This window comes from Oncorhynchus keta, chromosome 15 (assembly GCF_023373465.1).
Source record: "Oncorhynchus keta strain PuntledgeMale-10-30-2019 chromosome 15, Oket_V2, whole genome shotgun sequence".
Lineage (NCBI taxonomy): Eukaryota > Metazoa > Chordata > Actinopteri > Salmoniformes > Salmonidae > Oncorhynchus > Oncorhynchus keta.
In genome coordinates this window covers 24,266,798-24,285,776 of record NC_068435.1, presented here as the reverse complement: position 1 = coordinate 24,285,776, position 18,979 = coordinate 24,266,798, and the positions used below count along the sequence as shown (strand labels likewise).

At 39.4% G+C, this 18,979-nt stretch overlaps 1 protein-coding gene across 9 annotated transcripts in view; it reads right to left on the bottom strand.

Moving 5' to 3' along the window:
- Positions 1 to 282: 282 nt before the first annotated feature.
- The window catches only part of LOC118394640 (astrotactin-1), a 273,688-nt gene continuing 254,991 nt past the window's right edge, over positions 283 to 18,979 (bottom strand). For all 9 annotated transcript variants that reach the window (XM_035788061.2, XM_035788064.2, XM_035788062.2 and 6 more), the window contains 4 exons: positions 15,633 to 15,768; positions 11,663 to 11,763; positions 11,254 to 11,437; positions 283 to 5,224 (listed from right to left, as the gene is read on the bottom strand). In XM_035788061.2, the coding sequence (XP_035643954.1) occupies positions 4,987 to 5,224; positions 11,254 to 11,437; positions 11,663 to 11,763; positions 15,633 to 15,768 (659 nt within the window). In that variant the 3' untranslated portion in view covers positions 283 to 4,986. The remainder of the gene's footprint in view (positions 5,225 to 11,253; positions 11,438 to 11,662; positions 11,764 to 15,632; positions 15,769 to 18,979) is intronic.

Sequence of the window (18,979 nt, the reverse complement as noted above, 5' to 3'; positions counted from 1 at the left end):
GTGGGTGGGGGTAGTATGGAGTGCAATAGAGATTTGGAGTGGGTCCAGGGTGTCTGGGATGATGGTGTTTATATGAGCCATGACCATCATTTCAAAGCATTTCATGGGTATAGATGTGGGTGCTACAGGAAGATAGTCATTTAGGCAGGTTACCTTGGCGTTCTTGGGCATGGGGACTATGGTGGTCTGCTTGAAACAAGTTGGTATTACGGACCAGGTCAGAGATACGTTGAAAATGTCAATGAAGACACTTACCAGCTAGTCATATCAAATCAAATAGAATTTTATTGGTCACATACACATATTTAGCAGATGTTATTGCGGGCGTTGCGAAATGCTTGTGTTCCTAGCTCCAACATTGCAGTAGTATCTAACAATTCACAACAATACACACAAATCTAAAAGTAAAAGGAAATATATAGATATTAGATCGAGCAATGTCGGAGTGGCATTGACAAAAATTTAGTATAATAGAAAACAGTATATACATATGAGATGAGTAAAGCAGTACGTAAACATGATTAGAGTGACTAGTGTTCCATTATTAAAGTGGCCAGTGATTACAAGTCTATGTATATAGGGCAGCAGCCTCTAAGTTGCAGAGATGCGTAACCGGGTGGAAGCCGGCTAGTGATGACAAAAGTTTTGGAAAAGCTGGTGAACCAACAGTTCAAAGACTTTCTTTAAAATAACTCAATTTTATCTCAATTCCAGTTGGGTTTTAGAGCCAAGCATAGTACAATTACTGCTGTAAGGTTGTAGGTGATATTCTAGATGCTCAGGACATGTCAAATCCCTGTGTTTAACTTTCATTGACTTATTGAAGGCCCTCGACACTGTTGACAATGCCCTGCTGTTGTATGGACTAAAAAAGGTGGGTTTAAGTGTTGATGCATTGGATTGGTTCCAAAACGACCTTTCTGACAGAACACAGTGTGTAGCTCAGGAGGATATGACATCTGAGTTTCGAAGGCTTACAAAAGGAGTTCCCCAGGGCTCAATTTTACATCCAATCCTTTTTACACTGTATATACAGTAAATGATAAAGGCAAGACTGTTGACTCTGCAAATCTCCATCTATATGCTGATGACAGAATTATTTATTCTACAGCATCTAATATTCAGAAGGCTTTTCAGGACTTACAGTTGGCCTTTGATGTTATTCGAAGGCAGCTTTTCCAATTGAAACTTGTGCCTAATGAAAGTAAAACAAAGTTTATGGTTTTCTCTTCCCTGCAAGTTAACATATGGAGTCACTTGCAGATTTTAACTATAACAGGCCAGAAAATTGATTGGGTCCCCTCCTATAAGTATTTTGGGATTTGGTTAGATGAAAAGTTGAATTTTAAACATACCTTGACCAAGAAACTGAAGCTGAAATGGGGTTTTTATTTCAGGAACAAATCATGCTTTTCAATGTTAGTCAGAAAATATATTGTTCAAAGCACTTTTTTTGTATTATGGTGATAGTGTCTATTTGCAGGCCTCAGCAAGTACCTTGAAAACTTTGGACACATTGTGCTTTAAGATTTATTACAAATGCTTGATCACTTACCCATCTCTGTGATTTGTATGCTATGGTGCAATGGACCTCTCTCTCCACCAGGAAGCTAAAGCACTGGTACACATTTGTGTACAAAGCATTGATGGGACAACTCCCTTCATATCTCTGCTCAGTCACTCAATATAGTCTTTGTTCACAGTCGCTGCTGTCCATGTCTGTTACTAAGGCTAGAACTGAGATGGGGAAAACATATTTTTCCCATAATGCCCCTTCATCCTGGAACATGCTTCAGAAGATTTTAAAGTTAGGGGATTCAGTGTCTTTGCCTGTTTTTAAGACTCTGATCGACAACACTGTTTGTGATAACTGGAGTTGTTTCTAATCTTCAATTGTATCTTTAATTTGTGACACTTTGTCTTTTGTGTGTATTCTGTATTTTTTGTCAGTCTCTCGGTCCCAGCTTTGATGCACCTGCACTGACCTCACCTTCTGGATGATAGCGGTATAAAAAGGGAGGATAGGGAGATTGAATATGTCTGTAAACACTCCAGCCAAAAATCTAAATACTGTAAAGTTGCTTAGGAGATAGAAGCAGAGCTACCATACCCGTCGGTGCCACATATGAAACTCAGTGCATGTTCTAAATACACGTCCTGGTATTCCGTCTGGCCACGTGGCCTTGCGAATATTAACCTAAAGGTTTTACTTACATAGGCTACTGAGAGCGAGATCACACAGTCGTCTGGAACAGCTGGTTCTCTCATGCATGGTTCAGTGTTGCTTGCCTCGAAGTGAGCATTAAACAGGTTAACATTCACAAGGCTGCGGGGCCAGACAGATTACTAGGATGCGTACTCAGAGCATGCGCTGCCCAGCTGGCTAAATGCTAATAGCACTCGTTAAAACTCAAACGTTCATTAAAACACACATGCAGGGTACTGAATTAAAGCTACACTCGTTGTGAATCCAGCCAACAAGTCAGATTTTTAAAATGCTTTTCGGCAAAAGCATGAGAAGCTATTATCTGATAGCATGCAACACCCCAAAAGAGCCGCAGGGGACGTAAACAAAATAATTAGCATAGTCGGCGCTACACAAAATGCCGAAATAAAATATAAAACATTCATTACCTTTGACGATCTTCTTTGTTGGCACTCCTAGATGTCCCATAAAGATCACTATTGGGTCTTTTTTTCCGATTAAATCGGTCCATATATAGCCTAGATATCGATCTATGAAGACTGTGTGATCAAGGAAAAAAACAGCGTTTTATAACGCAACGTCATTTTTTAAAATTAAAAAAGTCGACGATAAACTTTCACAAAACACTTCGAAATACTTTTGTAATGCAACTTTAGGTATTAGTAAACGTTAATAATCGATCAATTGATCACGGGGCGATGTATATTCTATAGCTCTACGTCTTGAAATAATGTCCGGATAAATTTCAACCAAAATATCCGGTCGGAGACCGGAAGAAATGGGCTGTCTCTTGTTCGATTGACCAAGAAACAAAGCCTAGGCAAATGACAAGACTGTTGACATCGTGTGGAAGCTGTAGGTATTGCAACCTCGGTTCCAGGTAATGTGGTTTCCATTCAACAATACATTCAAGTGGCGCATTGATATATTTTCCAGTTTTCAGTGATCAGATCTTCCTGCACTTTTCGATGAAACGCACGTTCTGTTATAGTCACAGCCGTGATTTAACCAGTTTTAGAAACGTCTGAGTGTTTTCTATCCACACATACTAATCATACGCATTTACTATATTCCTGGCATGAGTAGCAGGGCGCTGAAATGTTGCGATTTTTAACAGAATGTTTGAAAAAGTAGGGGTTAGGATCAACAGGTTAAGAAGGTGCTGTTTTGTGTTTTGTGCACTCAGTGTGTAAGTGTGAAGCTGAGCCGAGACTTAACATGTCTTTTGGCATTGTTATTTGGTTTAAACCATTGTGTTTGAGGCTGTACAATCCCTGAGAAACATTCCAAACAGTGTGACATTGACTTGAGTTAACTGACTGAACATTAACTAGGCCCAGACATGGTGACTGATCAGGAAACTTTTTTTTGGAACATCCAACGTTCCAACATTTCATAATATATTATTTATTATTCTTTGAAATAGCAAATATCAAAGGGAAAAAGAGAACATTAGATTAGCCACAAAGACATAATAGTATAACATGCTGAATTTTTGTTAGTTTCCATCAGCTTTATGATGTGTATGGTAACAATTCTGATGCACTTCTGATGGATAATAACATTTGTTAAGCCTTATAATCTGTCCATTTTTGTAATCCACTTCATTGTATTGATAAAACAAACCTCTCCATTATTTTGGGAAACAGTCTCAGAACAAAAATAATGCAAACATACACAAAACATGTATACATAATGAATGCTCACACCTCTCATGTGCAAATTGAAACAAAAAAAAGCATCCTTATCAATGTCAACCAATGGGTTTCTCATAATAAAAGACATCCTTACAGCTGAGGCCCATTGTTATTAATGTTATAATAGAAATCATTTGTAATACAATATTTACAGAAGCTAACCACTGTGCTGTCATTTGATGCATTGGTGAACCTATGAAACTATCTGCAAGCATTTGTTTTCAAGTCCATGTTATGGGGATAACTATTGCATTATCGACGTGTGTGAGGAGCGTAATTGTTTAAAAAAAAAGAAAACAGTCGGCATTTGGTTTATATTAATTGCGTATTGTAGTAAAACACAGGTATCAAAGGTATTAGTGTTTTTACAGGATCACATCATGTATATTCCTAAGACACATACAAATTTACATTTCTAAACATACTACGGATAAACAATATAAAACATTGATTTGCTGTTATCTTTCATTTTGTAATAGAAATGCTGATTCAGAGATGGCCATTTGTTGATTTCAGAATGATTAGGAATTCATTGATGTAGCAAATACTGTCATTTGGGTTTGGCAACTTTAACTTTTAACTTTTAGAGCCACACTGTACATGACCTCCCAACCTTCTGAAATGACCACTACTGTATATGCGGACTGTCTAAATACAAAAGACCTGTACAACAGCTTAAATATGAATTTATACTTGAATACTACATTCAACATGTTACAGTAAATAACTACATCTTCATAATCCTAATATATACATTTTTGGGGTTCAGGATTGTTGGTGCAACTTCCAAACTTCCAAACGTCCAAAAAGTCATGTAAAGTGCTGTCTAAATGCAAATAAGCATTGAGAAAGGTACATATACACTTTGTTACTGTACATGTGCATTATTGTTATATCTTGCTCTAATAATATTTTAAATAAACCCTCCTCACCTCTCAAACCCACCCTACCTTGAAATCAGGTTCCTATAACAATAAATAAGGGTTAGAACACACAATAATTAAAAAGCAGACATGATGATAATCCCAAAAGCACAATTACACACTTACAAATCCTCAAGACCCATTATTTGCTGCGTGACGTTCAACGCTCTTTGGGCTCCCCATAATCATTGTACATGACTAGCAGGTTCTGTTCGTCGCAGGCCTTTCGCACATCCTGGCCCAGTTCCACCCAGTTGAGACCAAAGGCCTTGGTGTCTGTGTAACGGCAGGACAGGTACTTGAGGGACATCCTGCGCAAGCCGATCTTGGACTCCTGGAGAAGATCCCTGCACCAGCCACTCAGGTCGTCCAGCTGGGAGAGAATCAGACCAGCTTTCCTACAAAGGAACACAACACTCCTCAGCAAACACACACTACCTTGAAATCAGCTTCCTATAATATTACCTGCCACAGTGCTACACAGTATAGGCATAAAATGCACAGGTGTCTTAACATGGATAACTATTGGTAATTATGACGTATTGTTAACACATTAGTAATATACACAATTAACCTCAAATCAAATTATTTCCAAGGACAAACTGTACATAGACAGGGCCCTAACATAAAATAAAATGTCTTAAAGCTAGAATCCATAGGGGAGGGGGGGGGGGGTGAAACTGCCACATCAGTTTGCGATATTACAACAACAAAGACGTTACTTCAAACAAGGAACACTGTTTTTTTCTCCCTCTGATATCATTGCACACCATCACACGAACGATAGAACAGCAGTGTATCTACTAAGTTTTTTTTTTACCACGATGCTGGATGCTTACATACTCAAAACAAAAACAATAACAAATGCGCATGGGGCGGCCAGTGGCGCTGTTTCGCCTATTGTGGATCTCGATTTCTTGTAGAATTATCTCAAAAGAAGAAGAAAAAGTAAAATAGATGGAAATACCTAATACACAAATGATGTAATTCTGTCTGGATTGAGGTCAAATCTAAGTATTTGGTGTTCTCACCTTAAATGATGCAAATCAAAAGTTGGTTAGAGCGGATCACTCATAAATCACACGTTGCTTCTTCACCATCATTTTGACACTACATCACAATCCGACAGACACTAAACCCACATCTTCCCTGCAGGAAAAGACCGGGCATGAGGTGGAATAAATAATTGATTAACTTCTCAGGTCAGTATTTTACTGTTATTCATCTATTTCATAACATGTACAAGGTCTACCCATGTTCAGATAACAGTTACGACATTGGCTGCATTTACACAGGTGGTCCAACTCTGATATTTTTTTCACTAATTGGTCTGTTGACCAATCAGATCAGCTCTAAAAAATATCTGATTTGAAATAATCTGATGTGATTGGTCAAAAGACCAATTAGTGGACAAAATATGCGATTTGGGCTGCCTGTATAAACACAGCCACTGAAAGTGATGAAGCTGTCTCCATGATAAGTGGCTGACAGAAACAGTAACTGTACAGGATGGAAAGAGTGTCTCACTCCTCAGACATGGCTTCACCTCACACACTGGCCAAACCAGGACCACCAAACTGCAATGTAAATAGTGAGACGTTTTTGTCGACACACAAAACGTTTTTGGGTAGACTCATACTCTGTTATTAATGAAAAGCACATTATTCTCTCTTAATACTGTCATCTCTCCCAAATCCTACATTCAAAGCATTCCTAAGAATATCCACAGAATCCAATGTTTTCGGACATACTGTACCTCTTAACTTGCTATTCTTTGTGACTCATCTGATTGACTCATTGTTTTGTTGTTAGAGCAGGCACAGGGTAGAATGAGGACAGCTTGTTAGTGTGCATTAAGTGTCACAGGGTGAGACTTTCCAAATAAGGACAATATCACTGTTTCATTGACATACTGTAATGGACTGTCATATTTCCATGTATTTGCATTCAACAGGTGAAACCTAAGCGATGACTGTAATATTATACATCCTCATATTAAGATTTTGTATTTCAAAGTAGGGGCAGGTTCATCAGTTCTCCCTTGAATATTGGATACTACCGTGTCTGTAGCAGAGGAGGGTGGCGAGAGGAGCTATAGGAGGACAGGCTCATTGTAATGGCTGGAATAGAATCGACGGAATGGTACCAAACACATCAAACACATGGAAATAACATTGAATCGATTCCATCCATTTAGCCTATCCTCCTATAGCTCTGCCCACCAGCCCCCTCCGGTCTGAAGCCTATGTTATGTTTACATAGAGATACTAAGCAACATCCCATTTGCATATATAGGGCAGAACAACAGCTTAAATTCCCACAATTTATCATCTGCAGAGAACTCTTGAGAAAATAATATAACAGTACTTTGAACGATGTAAAAATTCACAGACATATTGAGTCTTTACTAACTAATCAGTGTGTCTGTAATAGGGATGCTGTCATTTATATCATCCTTCTAAATATATTGTAATGACCTCAATAGATCATGAATGAGAGAATGTCCACAACAGTTCCCTAGTTCTCGAAATGAACGGTTGATTAACCCAGAACTCACACAGGCAACTGTCTGGCCGTAGCCTACGCTGAATAAATCTGATACAACAATAACAGCTATTCAACTCACTGTCGGGACATGAAGAGAGGGATAACAATGCAAGCATGGCAATATAACAGACATGTAGTGCCCAGCCCCCCGCTGTTCTACCAACCACAAGGATGTCTGGCACTGACACATTCCCTTGATTGGCAGACAGTAGGGGGACTGGCATGCTGGACCCTGTGAAACCACACAACTGTCCAAGCGCGTCGCTACAATACATTTTTTTCTAATACCTTGCCACATTTCAGTGGTTTGAGGAATTTAGATATTTATTTACTTAAAACAAAAACCTTCAGGTTTGTTATGCTTTAATTTGTCAAGAAATAACTATTTGGGCTTCAAATAGCAACGGTTGTCACCATAAATCCCAGCATGCATAGAAGTGGAAAATGGCCTCACATTTCCGAGGTACAGTACACTTTGGAGATATCTCACTCTGTCAGGGCCCCTCTTTCAAATCTTCTTGACTCAGACAGCCACAGAGACCAGGGACTTGACCAAAAGAGCATCCATGATGATAGGAAACCACCACGATGATGACTCTGTCTCTGTGTTACACAGATATACTATATGATGCGATACGATAACTTTGTTGTCCATTCAAATACATTTTATGAATGCATGCATTTTCATGTGTTGCGTGAACGTAAACTGTTGGACTTGTATGGTACAGTACTAGTATATACATTGCTGTCTATACCCAACAAACAGTTATGGGGTATATGTGTTGGTGAGACAGTCCACAACATGAGCTAATGGAAGAGTAATTGTGGTAATGTCTGAGGAAAATCTCCGTAACTCCTAAACAGCCTTGATGAAATAAGTCCCTTTTTAACAAAAAAAAAAGAAAAATCACAACAACATGAGCTCCACTTATCATGTCATCAAGCGAAATCCAACCATAACAATACTTAGCATCGCAGGCAATTGCCTGATTAGGATGTGTCATAAAAATAACTGTCAGTTCTCGGGCTGTAAAGGCAAGGAGACAGAGGGGGAGTGCAATGATCATGATAGGATTTTCTCCTACCAAGCCAACATCTAACATTTCTAAGTCAACATCCAGCCTCATGCCTTTAGTGATGGGTAGTAACATAGCGATGACAAGATTGGGACATGGAGAGAACTGTCGGGCTCAGGAGACAGACTGTCAGTTTATGTTTGGCTTGAACATCACACAATTTTGCAGGAAAAAGACACCAGAACGTTCTCTGACAGGGGCCGACCTAACTCGTCAGTGAGATATGATATGTACAAAAGTAGGGAGTGGAATATTTCCAATGCTTTATAAAGATAGATCCATTACTTCACCAGTTTATTTTAACATATTGTTTACACTGCTGAAACAAGTTTACATTTAGTCAAGGGCTGAGTGGGTGACTATTATCTGTATTTTGACTAGCTAATGAACATTTTAATGGTCCACAGTGTTTGTGACAGGGAAACCCAAGTGAATTGGAGGATTTCATAACAAGAAAAGTCATTTCTGGAGACAAGCCCTGTTACAGGCAATGTTGTCTGCTTTGTATTGGTGTGTGTGGAAACCAAAATCTCATTGTTTTGATTCAAATGGTACATTGATCCTTTCAGAACTGCTAGAGAGGCAGGGGGAATGGAACAAGTAAACAAGTGATGGGGGGTCTCCAATTATAGGAACCTCCTGGTCTTCTCCAGGAGCCCAACGCTCCCAACACATAAGGTCCATTGCAAACTGTGTCTAATCATGTTATTCTTACTCTAATTCTAAAGAATACATTACAAATGCATCTCTTCAGTAACGCCTAAAGCACAATGACATTTCCTGAGACAACAGGCTTACACAATCACAACACACCATAACAACATGGAAAATCCTGCCCAACATGCTAACAAGCTAACAATAGTCTTAAAGTATGGAGCAACTTAAAAGGTAGATATCTATCTACACGCTCTCCTCCTCTCACCTTTTCTCTTCGCTTGTAGACTTCAGGCTAAACCTACATATCATGACCGCTAACTGCTACACAAAGCCTACATCGTTTTCATGTCATAGTCAACATAGCTACTAGAACTAACGCGTTAGTAAACCCTCTACAATCATGCAGTACAGTGTACAGTCAGCAGCAAGCAGTTTAGCAGTTACACCGGCGGGCCCCGGTGGCAACAAATTAATAAAACTAAAAACTTACCTTGACTTGGAAGAGTTCCAGTGTTGGATAGCCATAGCCAGCTAGCTAACATAGCATCCCCCTCTGTTTGAGCCAGGTTTTTGATTAGGCCAAACTAGCTAGCTGTATTTCACGCTAGCTAAGTAAGTGAAAGTGAAAAAATAAATGCTATGAAATATAGCTCTCACTCTCTTGCTTCTCCTTAATTTAGGATAAAATTAATTTGTTCAAAACTGTTCAACTATTGTCTTTCTCTCTTTTTGAGTCAACTACTCACCACATTTTATGCACTGACGTGCTAGCTGTAGCTTATGCTTTCAGTACTAGAATCCTTCTCTGATCCTTTGATTTGGTGGACAACATGTCAATTTATGCTGCAATAACTCTGATAGGTTGGAGGACTTCCTCCGGAAGTTATCATAATTACTGTGTAAGTCTATGGAAGGGAGTGAGAACCATGAGCTTCCTAGGTTTTGTATTGAAGTCAATGTACCCAGGGGAGTACGGAAGCTAGATGTCCTCCAGCTACACCATGGTGGTACTCTACAGAGTTCTGTTGAGGCTACTGTAGAACTTAATTGCAAAACAGTGTGTTTTAATCAATTCTTTGGTGACGTGAATATATTTAGTTTAGTTTTATCTAAAAATCATCACTTTTTTAATGTTTCACTATTTTAAGTTTTCAGAAATTCTGAAGAGCCTCCAATGGTTGAAATCTTCCTAGAAGTGACACATGTTTGACAGAGAGACATGTCAAAACGATTGAATAAAAGTTTGGCACTTTAGCGAGCCTTTATTCATATAAAAAATCATATGTATTGAATTCTCCACGTGTTCTATATTAAAGAGCACTGCATTTCATATAACAGGCTTTTAAAATTCAATATTGGTGCAAAAGTTACTCTTCTCGTGGAATGACCCAGCCAGTGCAGCCACCCTCCTATAACGGTGTTTAGTGAGATAATGTCCAATTGATTACTAGGTTAATCTAAACCCATGTTTATAGTCCCCCGACACTCACCTCAAATGCACTTACTTTGGTGCTTTCTTGTCATGAATCATCCATCTGAAAATTGGGGGTTGTTAATGTAAGTGTATTTTAATGGAACACTTCAGAAGCAAACCAATTACATCAATGCTTCCAATATGGGCTCGATTAAAAACAACCTTTAATTTGAAACTAAGGCCCTGATTCGGAGTTTGCAGTCTTAATCAGTTTCACCTGCTTCACCGTGCATCTACCAGCAACCTTACCTACACATTTTAATTCGGACACATGGCTCTGTTTATAAAGCATTTAGCTACAATTTCACATTATAATACTTATCTGCACTGAGTAACCAGTAAGGGGATAGCGGAGGCCTTCCTGCTTGCTGTAAATTGACAGACGAATGTCAGAGGTACAATTGTCTCCAATCATTTTGAATTAATTTCCACTTTACCCAATTCACGCAAACTATGTCTACAATCAAAGCCTGTATTTGGAATCAATTATAGACCAGTCTGTGTTAAAAACACATCCGAAATGAGTCAAGAGTCTCTCAACAACCACCCATGTAGGGATGATGCTACTGCGGTAGTTGTGCTGAGAGAGAGAGAGCGAGAGAGCGAGAGAGAGATCAGATCAGATCTGGGCCCCAGTTCATCCTCACATCTCCAGGTGGTCCCCAGTTCATACCTGGGCCCCAGTTCATCCTCGCATCTCCAGGTGAACTCTCCGAAGCTCTCGTAACGCTGGTTGTAGTGGTAGAGCACACGGTGCAGGGTAGGAGAGCCCAGTTCCATCAGCGCATTGTAGGCCGTCTGCTGCTCCTTGCCACTTGTGTAACCATTGAACAAGTTGTAGATCTTGTCTGAAATCTCTGCAACAACACAGATCTGATCTCAGTACTGTATATGGAGCCAAGACATAAAATAAAATGTTATTGGTCAACATACACATATTTAGCAGATGTTTTTGCGGGTGTAGTTAATTTTTTACATGTGTGTCTCTACCAATTTTCAGATTGGTAACTACTGTTAGAAAATGTGTCTAAAAACCAAGATACAGGTACAGAAACTGTCCATCCATGCATGAGAAATCCCACCTTGTGCTTTGACGTCATCCACAGCAGGACAGGGGGTCTTGATGGTGACCTCACTAGGACTGGAGCGACGGCCTGTGTTGTCCACTGCCCAGAGCCTAAACCTGAAAACCAACATATATGACTAGTGTTAGTTCATTGCAATGGGAGTGCATGCTACAGCAATAATGTGTGCAACTGCTAACTAGTGCTTCAGGTTTTGAAAATACAAATAAAAATGACCCTGAATAAAGTGGTGGAAATTAGATGCATTCAAAGTTATTGTGACAAAATCATTACATTTTCTGATTGACTGTTGTAATGTGATAAAACGGCTAATAAAATCTGCCAATAGGCTAAATTTACAAAACAAGTGCGTGGATCTTAACATTTACTTGAAGCATATCGCCATCTAGTGGAAGGAAACATTAACAACTACCACCTGCAGTGGAACCTGTGAAACAGTGTATTTTGTCTACCCCAAATAAATGTACTGTATGTATCCATGGTTCCGAATACAATACAATACAGCCTGACCAACAAGGCACTGAGATCACTGTCCAGTGTCAAGACAATAAGCGAAATGAAATAATTTGTAAAATTAGGTTTCCTTTTTGGAACCTACAGAGACGGTATTTTTACATTCTCAAAGCTGAACTGAAAGATTTTGCGAATACATTTCTAAAGAAGTAATCGAGCATTTCGCTAACTGTACAGCACAGGTATAGAGAGATTTAATGATAAAAGGAAATATTTTAAAAATAACTGAATTTTCCTGTTGTAACAACTGTGCTGAACAGCCTGCCAACAAGGAGACTGACCAGAAGCAAAATTATGTCAAGATAAAGCACATATGTTTTTGTTTGGGATATTCCTATTCCTATACATCAGAACCATTTGAAGAGACAATGTGCTCAAGCTGACGGTTTCTCCCACTCCCTCCTTTGTGTAATCTTTTCAGTGTGTCTACCCCATTTACAGAGCGTGTGTGAGGTAAGTGGCTGCATGTGTGGAGTTAGGGAGCTGAGTGTGAGTGCCAAAGGAGGGAGGGGGAGGGGGAGGGGTGCCGGAGGAACTTATATCTCTCAGAGCATGGCCCAATTCATTACACCGACTGACCCTAAACACACAGTCAAGCGTTCCATGCGGTCATTAAATACTGGCCACCAGGCAGCACAACATTGACCTCACATGGGACTTCCTCAGTGGTGAGTTTACATCACCACAATATCATCTTGCATTACTACAACCACCGGAGCAATGCAGACTGTAATGTCCAGTAGCACAGAAACAGAATAACCATAAGCTGCTTTCATTACACCTGGCAATGACCTCACTTAAACTCCTCACGTTTCCCAGAAAGTGACTAGATTTTTCCTAATATCGAATTCAACAATATCATTGTTTTCCTATTTTTGGGGGAAAACAATACACAATACCTCCCAAATAGTTTGTTATCGTGGTGTATTATTTAGCCATTTATAAACATTAGAGGTCATTATAATATAAATCCAGGGTAAATGTTGAATTTTGTGATATAAAAAAAAGAAACATTTTGTGATTAAAAAAAAAGAAAAATATGTATATTGAAATAACATCTCAAATAGTGCACATTTTGTCAAGAACAAGGCCTTTCTCTGTCATGTTTGTCTGCACACCTAATCTGTTGATCTTGTGATTCTTGTTTCTGCTATTAGCATTAAGTGCTCCGTTTACGCACTTTCAAGCTGTTCCAAAGCATGAGCTACTTCCCCAGCTGTCTGAACCATATTTAAAACACCCCAATTTGAACCTTAAAGAAGTACATACACATGACTGGGGAGTGATTCCAGGCTCTACCTTTCACAAACTGGATGTTGTTCCCTTCATGTAGACTGTGTTTCCATGGGATAACATTGATACGTATGTACACATCCACGGAACATCCAGGGCAAGGCTTCCCTCAGTGCAATACACAACAGTGTTATAATATGGTGTAAAAGTTCTAGGATCTATGCTTTCCCAGGATCTGCATTCACCCTAAGAAGAATAGCTAGCTACTTTGATATTATCCATTAACCAATCTTCATATTGTGCAATTTCTCAAAATAATAATTTCCCCTTTTCCCTTGTTGTCTTTTTCTTGGAAATCTTACATTCAAGTCACTGCTTGCTAAAACAAGTTCGAAGGAGGCAAGCAATGTGTTTACAAGTCGGTTAAGTATATTTGACCTATTTATCTGAGTGGTGATAATGACGATATAGTATTTTTCATTTGAAGATTTTATTTCCAAAATGCTATATCCACCATTTTTTGCATTTGTGTTAGTTTATGGGTACCTTCATGTGTGTGTAAAATATTTATTTTCTCTGATTTTTTATTCATATATTTAGGTGGGTATTAAAATGTTTTTTTTTGTTGGCAACATGTCTATATATCCATTGTTTAGCTGGAATGAAATGTTCATATACTGTATTGACTGTGATATATGGTGGTCTTACCTAGCTATCTTAAGATGAATGCACTTTGCAAAAAAACATGATTATTTCTCTTGAATTAAACCATCAAGTGATAGATTTCCAACAAATACATGAATGTCATTGAAAAACCCCTGACATGATTAGATAGTGAAAAAAAAACACCAATCTCGTTCATATGTTATCTAAAGGGGCAATCTGTAGTTGCTACATCCAGTTTTGGACAAATAAATTAATGATATACGGTGCCTTCGGAAAGTATTCAGACCCCTTGACTTTTTCCCACATTTTGTTAGGTGGCAGCCTTATTCTAAAATGGATTAAATATTTTTTTTTTTGCAGTAGGGATGGTGCCAGGTTTCGTGCAGAAGTGACGCTTGGCATTCAGTCCAAAGATTTGAATCTTGGTTTCATCAGACCAGAGAATCTTGTTTCTCATGGTCTGAGAGTCCTTTAGGTGCTTTTTGGCGAACTCCAAGTGGGCTGTCATGTGCCTTTTATTGAGGAGTGGCATCTGTCTAGCCACTCTACCATAAATATCTGATTGGTGGAGTGCTGCAGAGATGGTTGTCCTTCTGGAAGGTTCTCCCATCTACACTGAGGAACTCTAGAGCTCTGTCAGAGTAACCATCGAGGTCTTGGTCACCTCACTGACCAAGGCCCTTCTCCCCCGATTGCTCAGTTTGGACGGGTGGCCAACTCTAAGAAGAGTCTTGGTGGTTCCAAACTTCTTTTAAGAATGATGGAGGCCACTGTGTTCTTGTAGACCTTCAAATTTGATTAAATGTTTTGGTACCCTTCCCCAGCTCCACGGACAATTCCTTCGACCTCATGGCTTGGTTTTCTCTTTGACATGTACTGTCAACTGTGGGACCTTATATAGACAGGTGTGTGCTTTTCCAAATCATGTCCAATCACTTGAAATTATCACAGGTGGACTCCAATCAAATTGTAGAAACACCTCAAGGATGATCAATGGAAACAGGATGCATCTGAGACCAATTTTGAGTCTCATAGCAAAGGGTCTGAATACTTATATAAATGTGATATTTCTGTTTTTTTTTAAATACAAATGTGAACAAAATGTCCTATTTCTGTTCTTTGGATTATATACGGAGGATCCAGCACCCAATTTAAGTTTATATACTGTAAGGTGGAGTCAAGCACCTTGTTTATCTCTTCATATACCCCACGAGATCCCACAATATAAGGTTATTTTTCTCCAATGTTTGTACATTTTGTAAATGTAAAGAAATACTGTATGGCCTCAAAACATGGTTAAAACAATACATGTAATATCATGGATGGGCAGTTCTTTCATTCATATCTCTGTCTATTAATCTGAGAGTGGCTACATTTCTACAGGCCCATCCCTCAGCTTTTTATCAAAACAGAGGCGGGGTGCCTACTTTGTTGTTCTTTCAACTGTAAAACAATAAAAGCTAATTTACCAACATTTCTGAAAATTGATATATAGCATTTTGGAAAGAAACCCCACAAGAGATAAGCATCCATTGATAATGCTACATCAACTTACATGTACGTTGTGTCTGGCTCCAGGCAACGGATGATCATGCTCACGGATGAGGTCAAGAGGTCAGGGATATCCCCAAGCATCACACACGGAGACTTGGCCCCAGACAGGATGTCATCCACAAAGCTCAACATCGTCTCTGTACGGGAGGAAATGCAATTCATCAAATAATCAGTGACATCATGTGTTGACTAGAGAGGATATTTGCACCTGCAAACATCACAAATAGTAATTCATAGCAACGGTTCTTGAAGGAGACAAGACAACGTTTTCGTATAGTACTTTATAATTCTTCAAATCCATAGGCTAATATCTAAGGCTTTTACATTTTCAGTTTGGGGCACATTAAGAACATGTATTCGTACTGTCAGCCGCCAACACAACGTCTCCACAGAAACACTACTCTGTGAGCTCAAATAATATACAGTGCATTCGGAGGGTATTCAGACTTCACTTTTTCAAAATGTTGTTACGTTACAGCTCTATTCTAAAATGGATTAAAACATTGTTTTCATCAATCTACACACAATAACCCACGATAACAAAGTGCAAACAAGTTTTTAGAATTTTTAGCAAATTTATTAAAAATAAAAAACTGGGGCCTCCCGAGTGGTGCAGTGGTCTAAGACAGTGCATCGCAGTGCTAGCTGTTGCACTAGAGATTCTGGGTTCGAGTCCAGGCTCCGTCGCAAATGGCCGCAACCGGGAGAACCATGGGGCGGCACACAATTGGCACATTGTCGTCCAGGTTATGGCAAGGGTATGTCCTTGTCCCATCGCGCACTAGCGACTCAGTGCACGCTGACACGGTCACACAGGTGTACGGCGTTTCCTCTGACACATTGGTGCGGCTGGCTTCCGGGTTAAGTGGGCATTGTGTCAAAGAAGCAGTGCGGTTGGGCTGTGTTTCAGAGGACACATGGCTCTTGACCTTTGCCTCTCCCGAGTCCATACGGGAGTTGCAGCGAATAGACAAGACTGTAACCAATTGGATACCATGAAAAATTGTGGAGAAAAAAAGTGTGAAAAAAATCATAATAATAATAATTAAAAAACAAGTATTAGGACCCTTTGCTATGAGACACAAAATTGAGCTCAGGTGAATCCTGTTTCCATTGATCATCCTTGAGATGTTTCTACAACTTGATTGGAGTCCACCTGTGGTAAATTCAATTGATTGGACATGATTTGGAAAGGCACACACCTGCCTATATAAGGTCCCACAGTTGACAGTGCATGTCAGAGCAAAAACCAAGCCATGAGGTCGAAGGAATTGTCCGTAGAGCAGGATAATGTCGAGGCACAGATCTGGGGAAGGGTACCAAAACATTTCATCAGCATTGAAGGTCCACAAGAACACATTGGCCTCCATAATTCTTAAATGGAAGAAGTTTGGAACCACCAAGACAAAGAAGTTAATGCATTTGAGCCAGATGAAACTGGCTCCCATGAGGACCGCCACAGGAAAGGAAGACCCAGAGTTACCTCTGCTGCAGAGGATAAGTTCATTAGTTACCAGCCTCAGAAATTGCAGCCCAAAGAAATACTTCACAGAGGTCAGGTAATAAACACATCTCAACCACTGTTCAGTGGAGACTGTGTGAATCAGTCCTTCATGGTCGAATTTCTGCAAAGAAACCACTACTAAAGGACACCAATACTAAGAAAAGACTTGCTTGGGCCAACAAACACAAGCAATTGACATTAGACCGGTGGACATTTGTCCTTTGGTCTGGAGTCCAAAATTGAGATTTTTGGTTCCAACCGCTGTGTCTTTCTGAGACGCGGCGTGGGTGAACAGATCATCTCCACATGTGGATTTCCCACTGTAAAGCATGGAGGAGGAGGTGTGATGGTTCTTTGCTGGTGATTTATTTAGAATTGAAGGCACACTTAACCAGCATGGCTCCCACAGCATTCTGCAAGGATATGCCATCCCATCTGGTTTGGGCTTAGTGGGACTCTCATTTGTTTTTCAACAGGACAATGACCCCAAAACACACCTCCAGGCTGTGTAAGGGCTATTTTACCAAGAAGGAGATTAATGGAATGCTAGCATAAGATGACCCGACCAAATTGAGATGGTTTGGGATAGGTTGGACCACAGAGTGAAGGAAAAGCAGCCAACAAGTACCCAGCATATGTGGGAACTCCTTCAAGACTGTTGGAAAAGTTTTCCAGGTGAAGCTGGTTGAGAGAATGCCAAGAGTGTGCAAAGCTGTCATCAAGGCAAAGGATGGCTTTTTGAAGAATCTCAAATATAAAATACACTTTTTTGGTTACCACATGATTCCATATGTTTTATTTAATAGTTTTGATCTCTTCATTATTATTCTACAATGTAGAAAATAGCGAAAATAAATAACAACCCTCTAAAACTTTTGACAAGTAGTGTACATTTACAAATATTTCTAAAAGCCTGTTTTTGCTTTGTGATTATGATTGATGACGGAAAAAAATCAAATTGAATACATTTTACAATAAGGCTGTAACTAACAAAATGTAGAAAAAGTTAAGGGGTGTGAATACTTCCCAAATGCACTGTACCATGCTTGTTCTCATTAAGGAGTGGCAGGAAAGGTGTTTTTCCAGCTGGGTTGCATGTGTCAAAGGGCATTTGCTATGGGCCTATGCATTTCAGCTCACTGGAAAAGATATTCTCTGAGGTGGTCATCCTGTATGACCTCCCTGAATCCTGCTCAACCCGTATGGGTCACCAATTGGTAAAAACATTGGGTCAGGTAACAGTGAAAACAACACCGAAAAAAGACAGCTGTCACTGAGAAATATTTTGCTTGCACAGAGACCTACAAAGGAGCGTGGATTTAAACGCAGAAAGATGGAAATTAAAAGTGACATTGTGAAGGATTGTACCACTTAGCATATTAATTGCTAGAATTGGAATATCTGTCTAGCGTAAAGAAAGTTCTGTTTAGACCCCATTGGGAAGGGACGGTGGAAATACATTAAGTTGCGCTTAAGTTGTGCTCGCATATTTTTTCATTTTTTTAACCTTTATTTAACTAGGCAAGTCAGTTGAGAACACATTTTTATTTTCAATGATGGCCTACAGGGGAGCAGTGGGTTAACTACCTTGTTCAGGTGCAGAATGACAGGGATTCGATTACTGGCCCAACGCTCTAACCACTAGACTACCTGCCTAGTGGTTAAAGGGTTGGATGCTGTTTTGTTCTAAGGAAACCAATGTAAAACATTTCTATTCTTTTATGGGTTTAAGAATAAGAGTAAGAGTTCATATTTGTTTAAATTTGCACTTCATGACAACATACTGTAGATAACCATCTGTCATATACTTTGAGATGTAAAACCACTCTAAAACTACTTTCGAT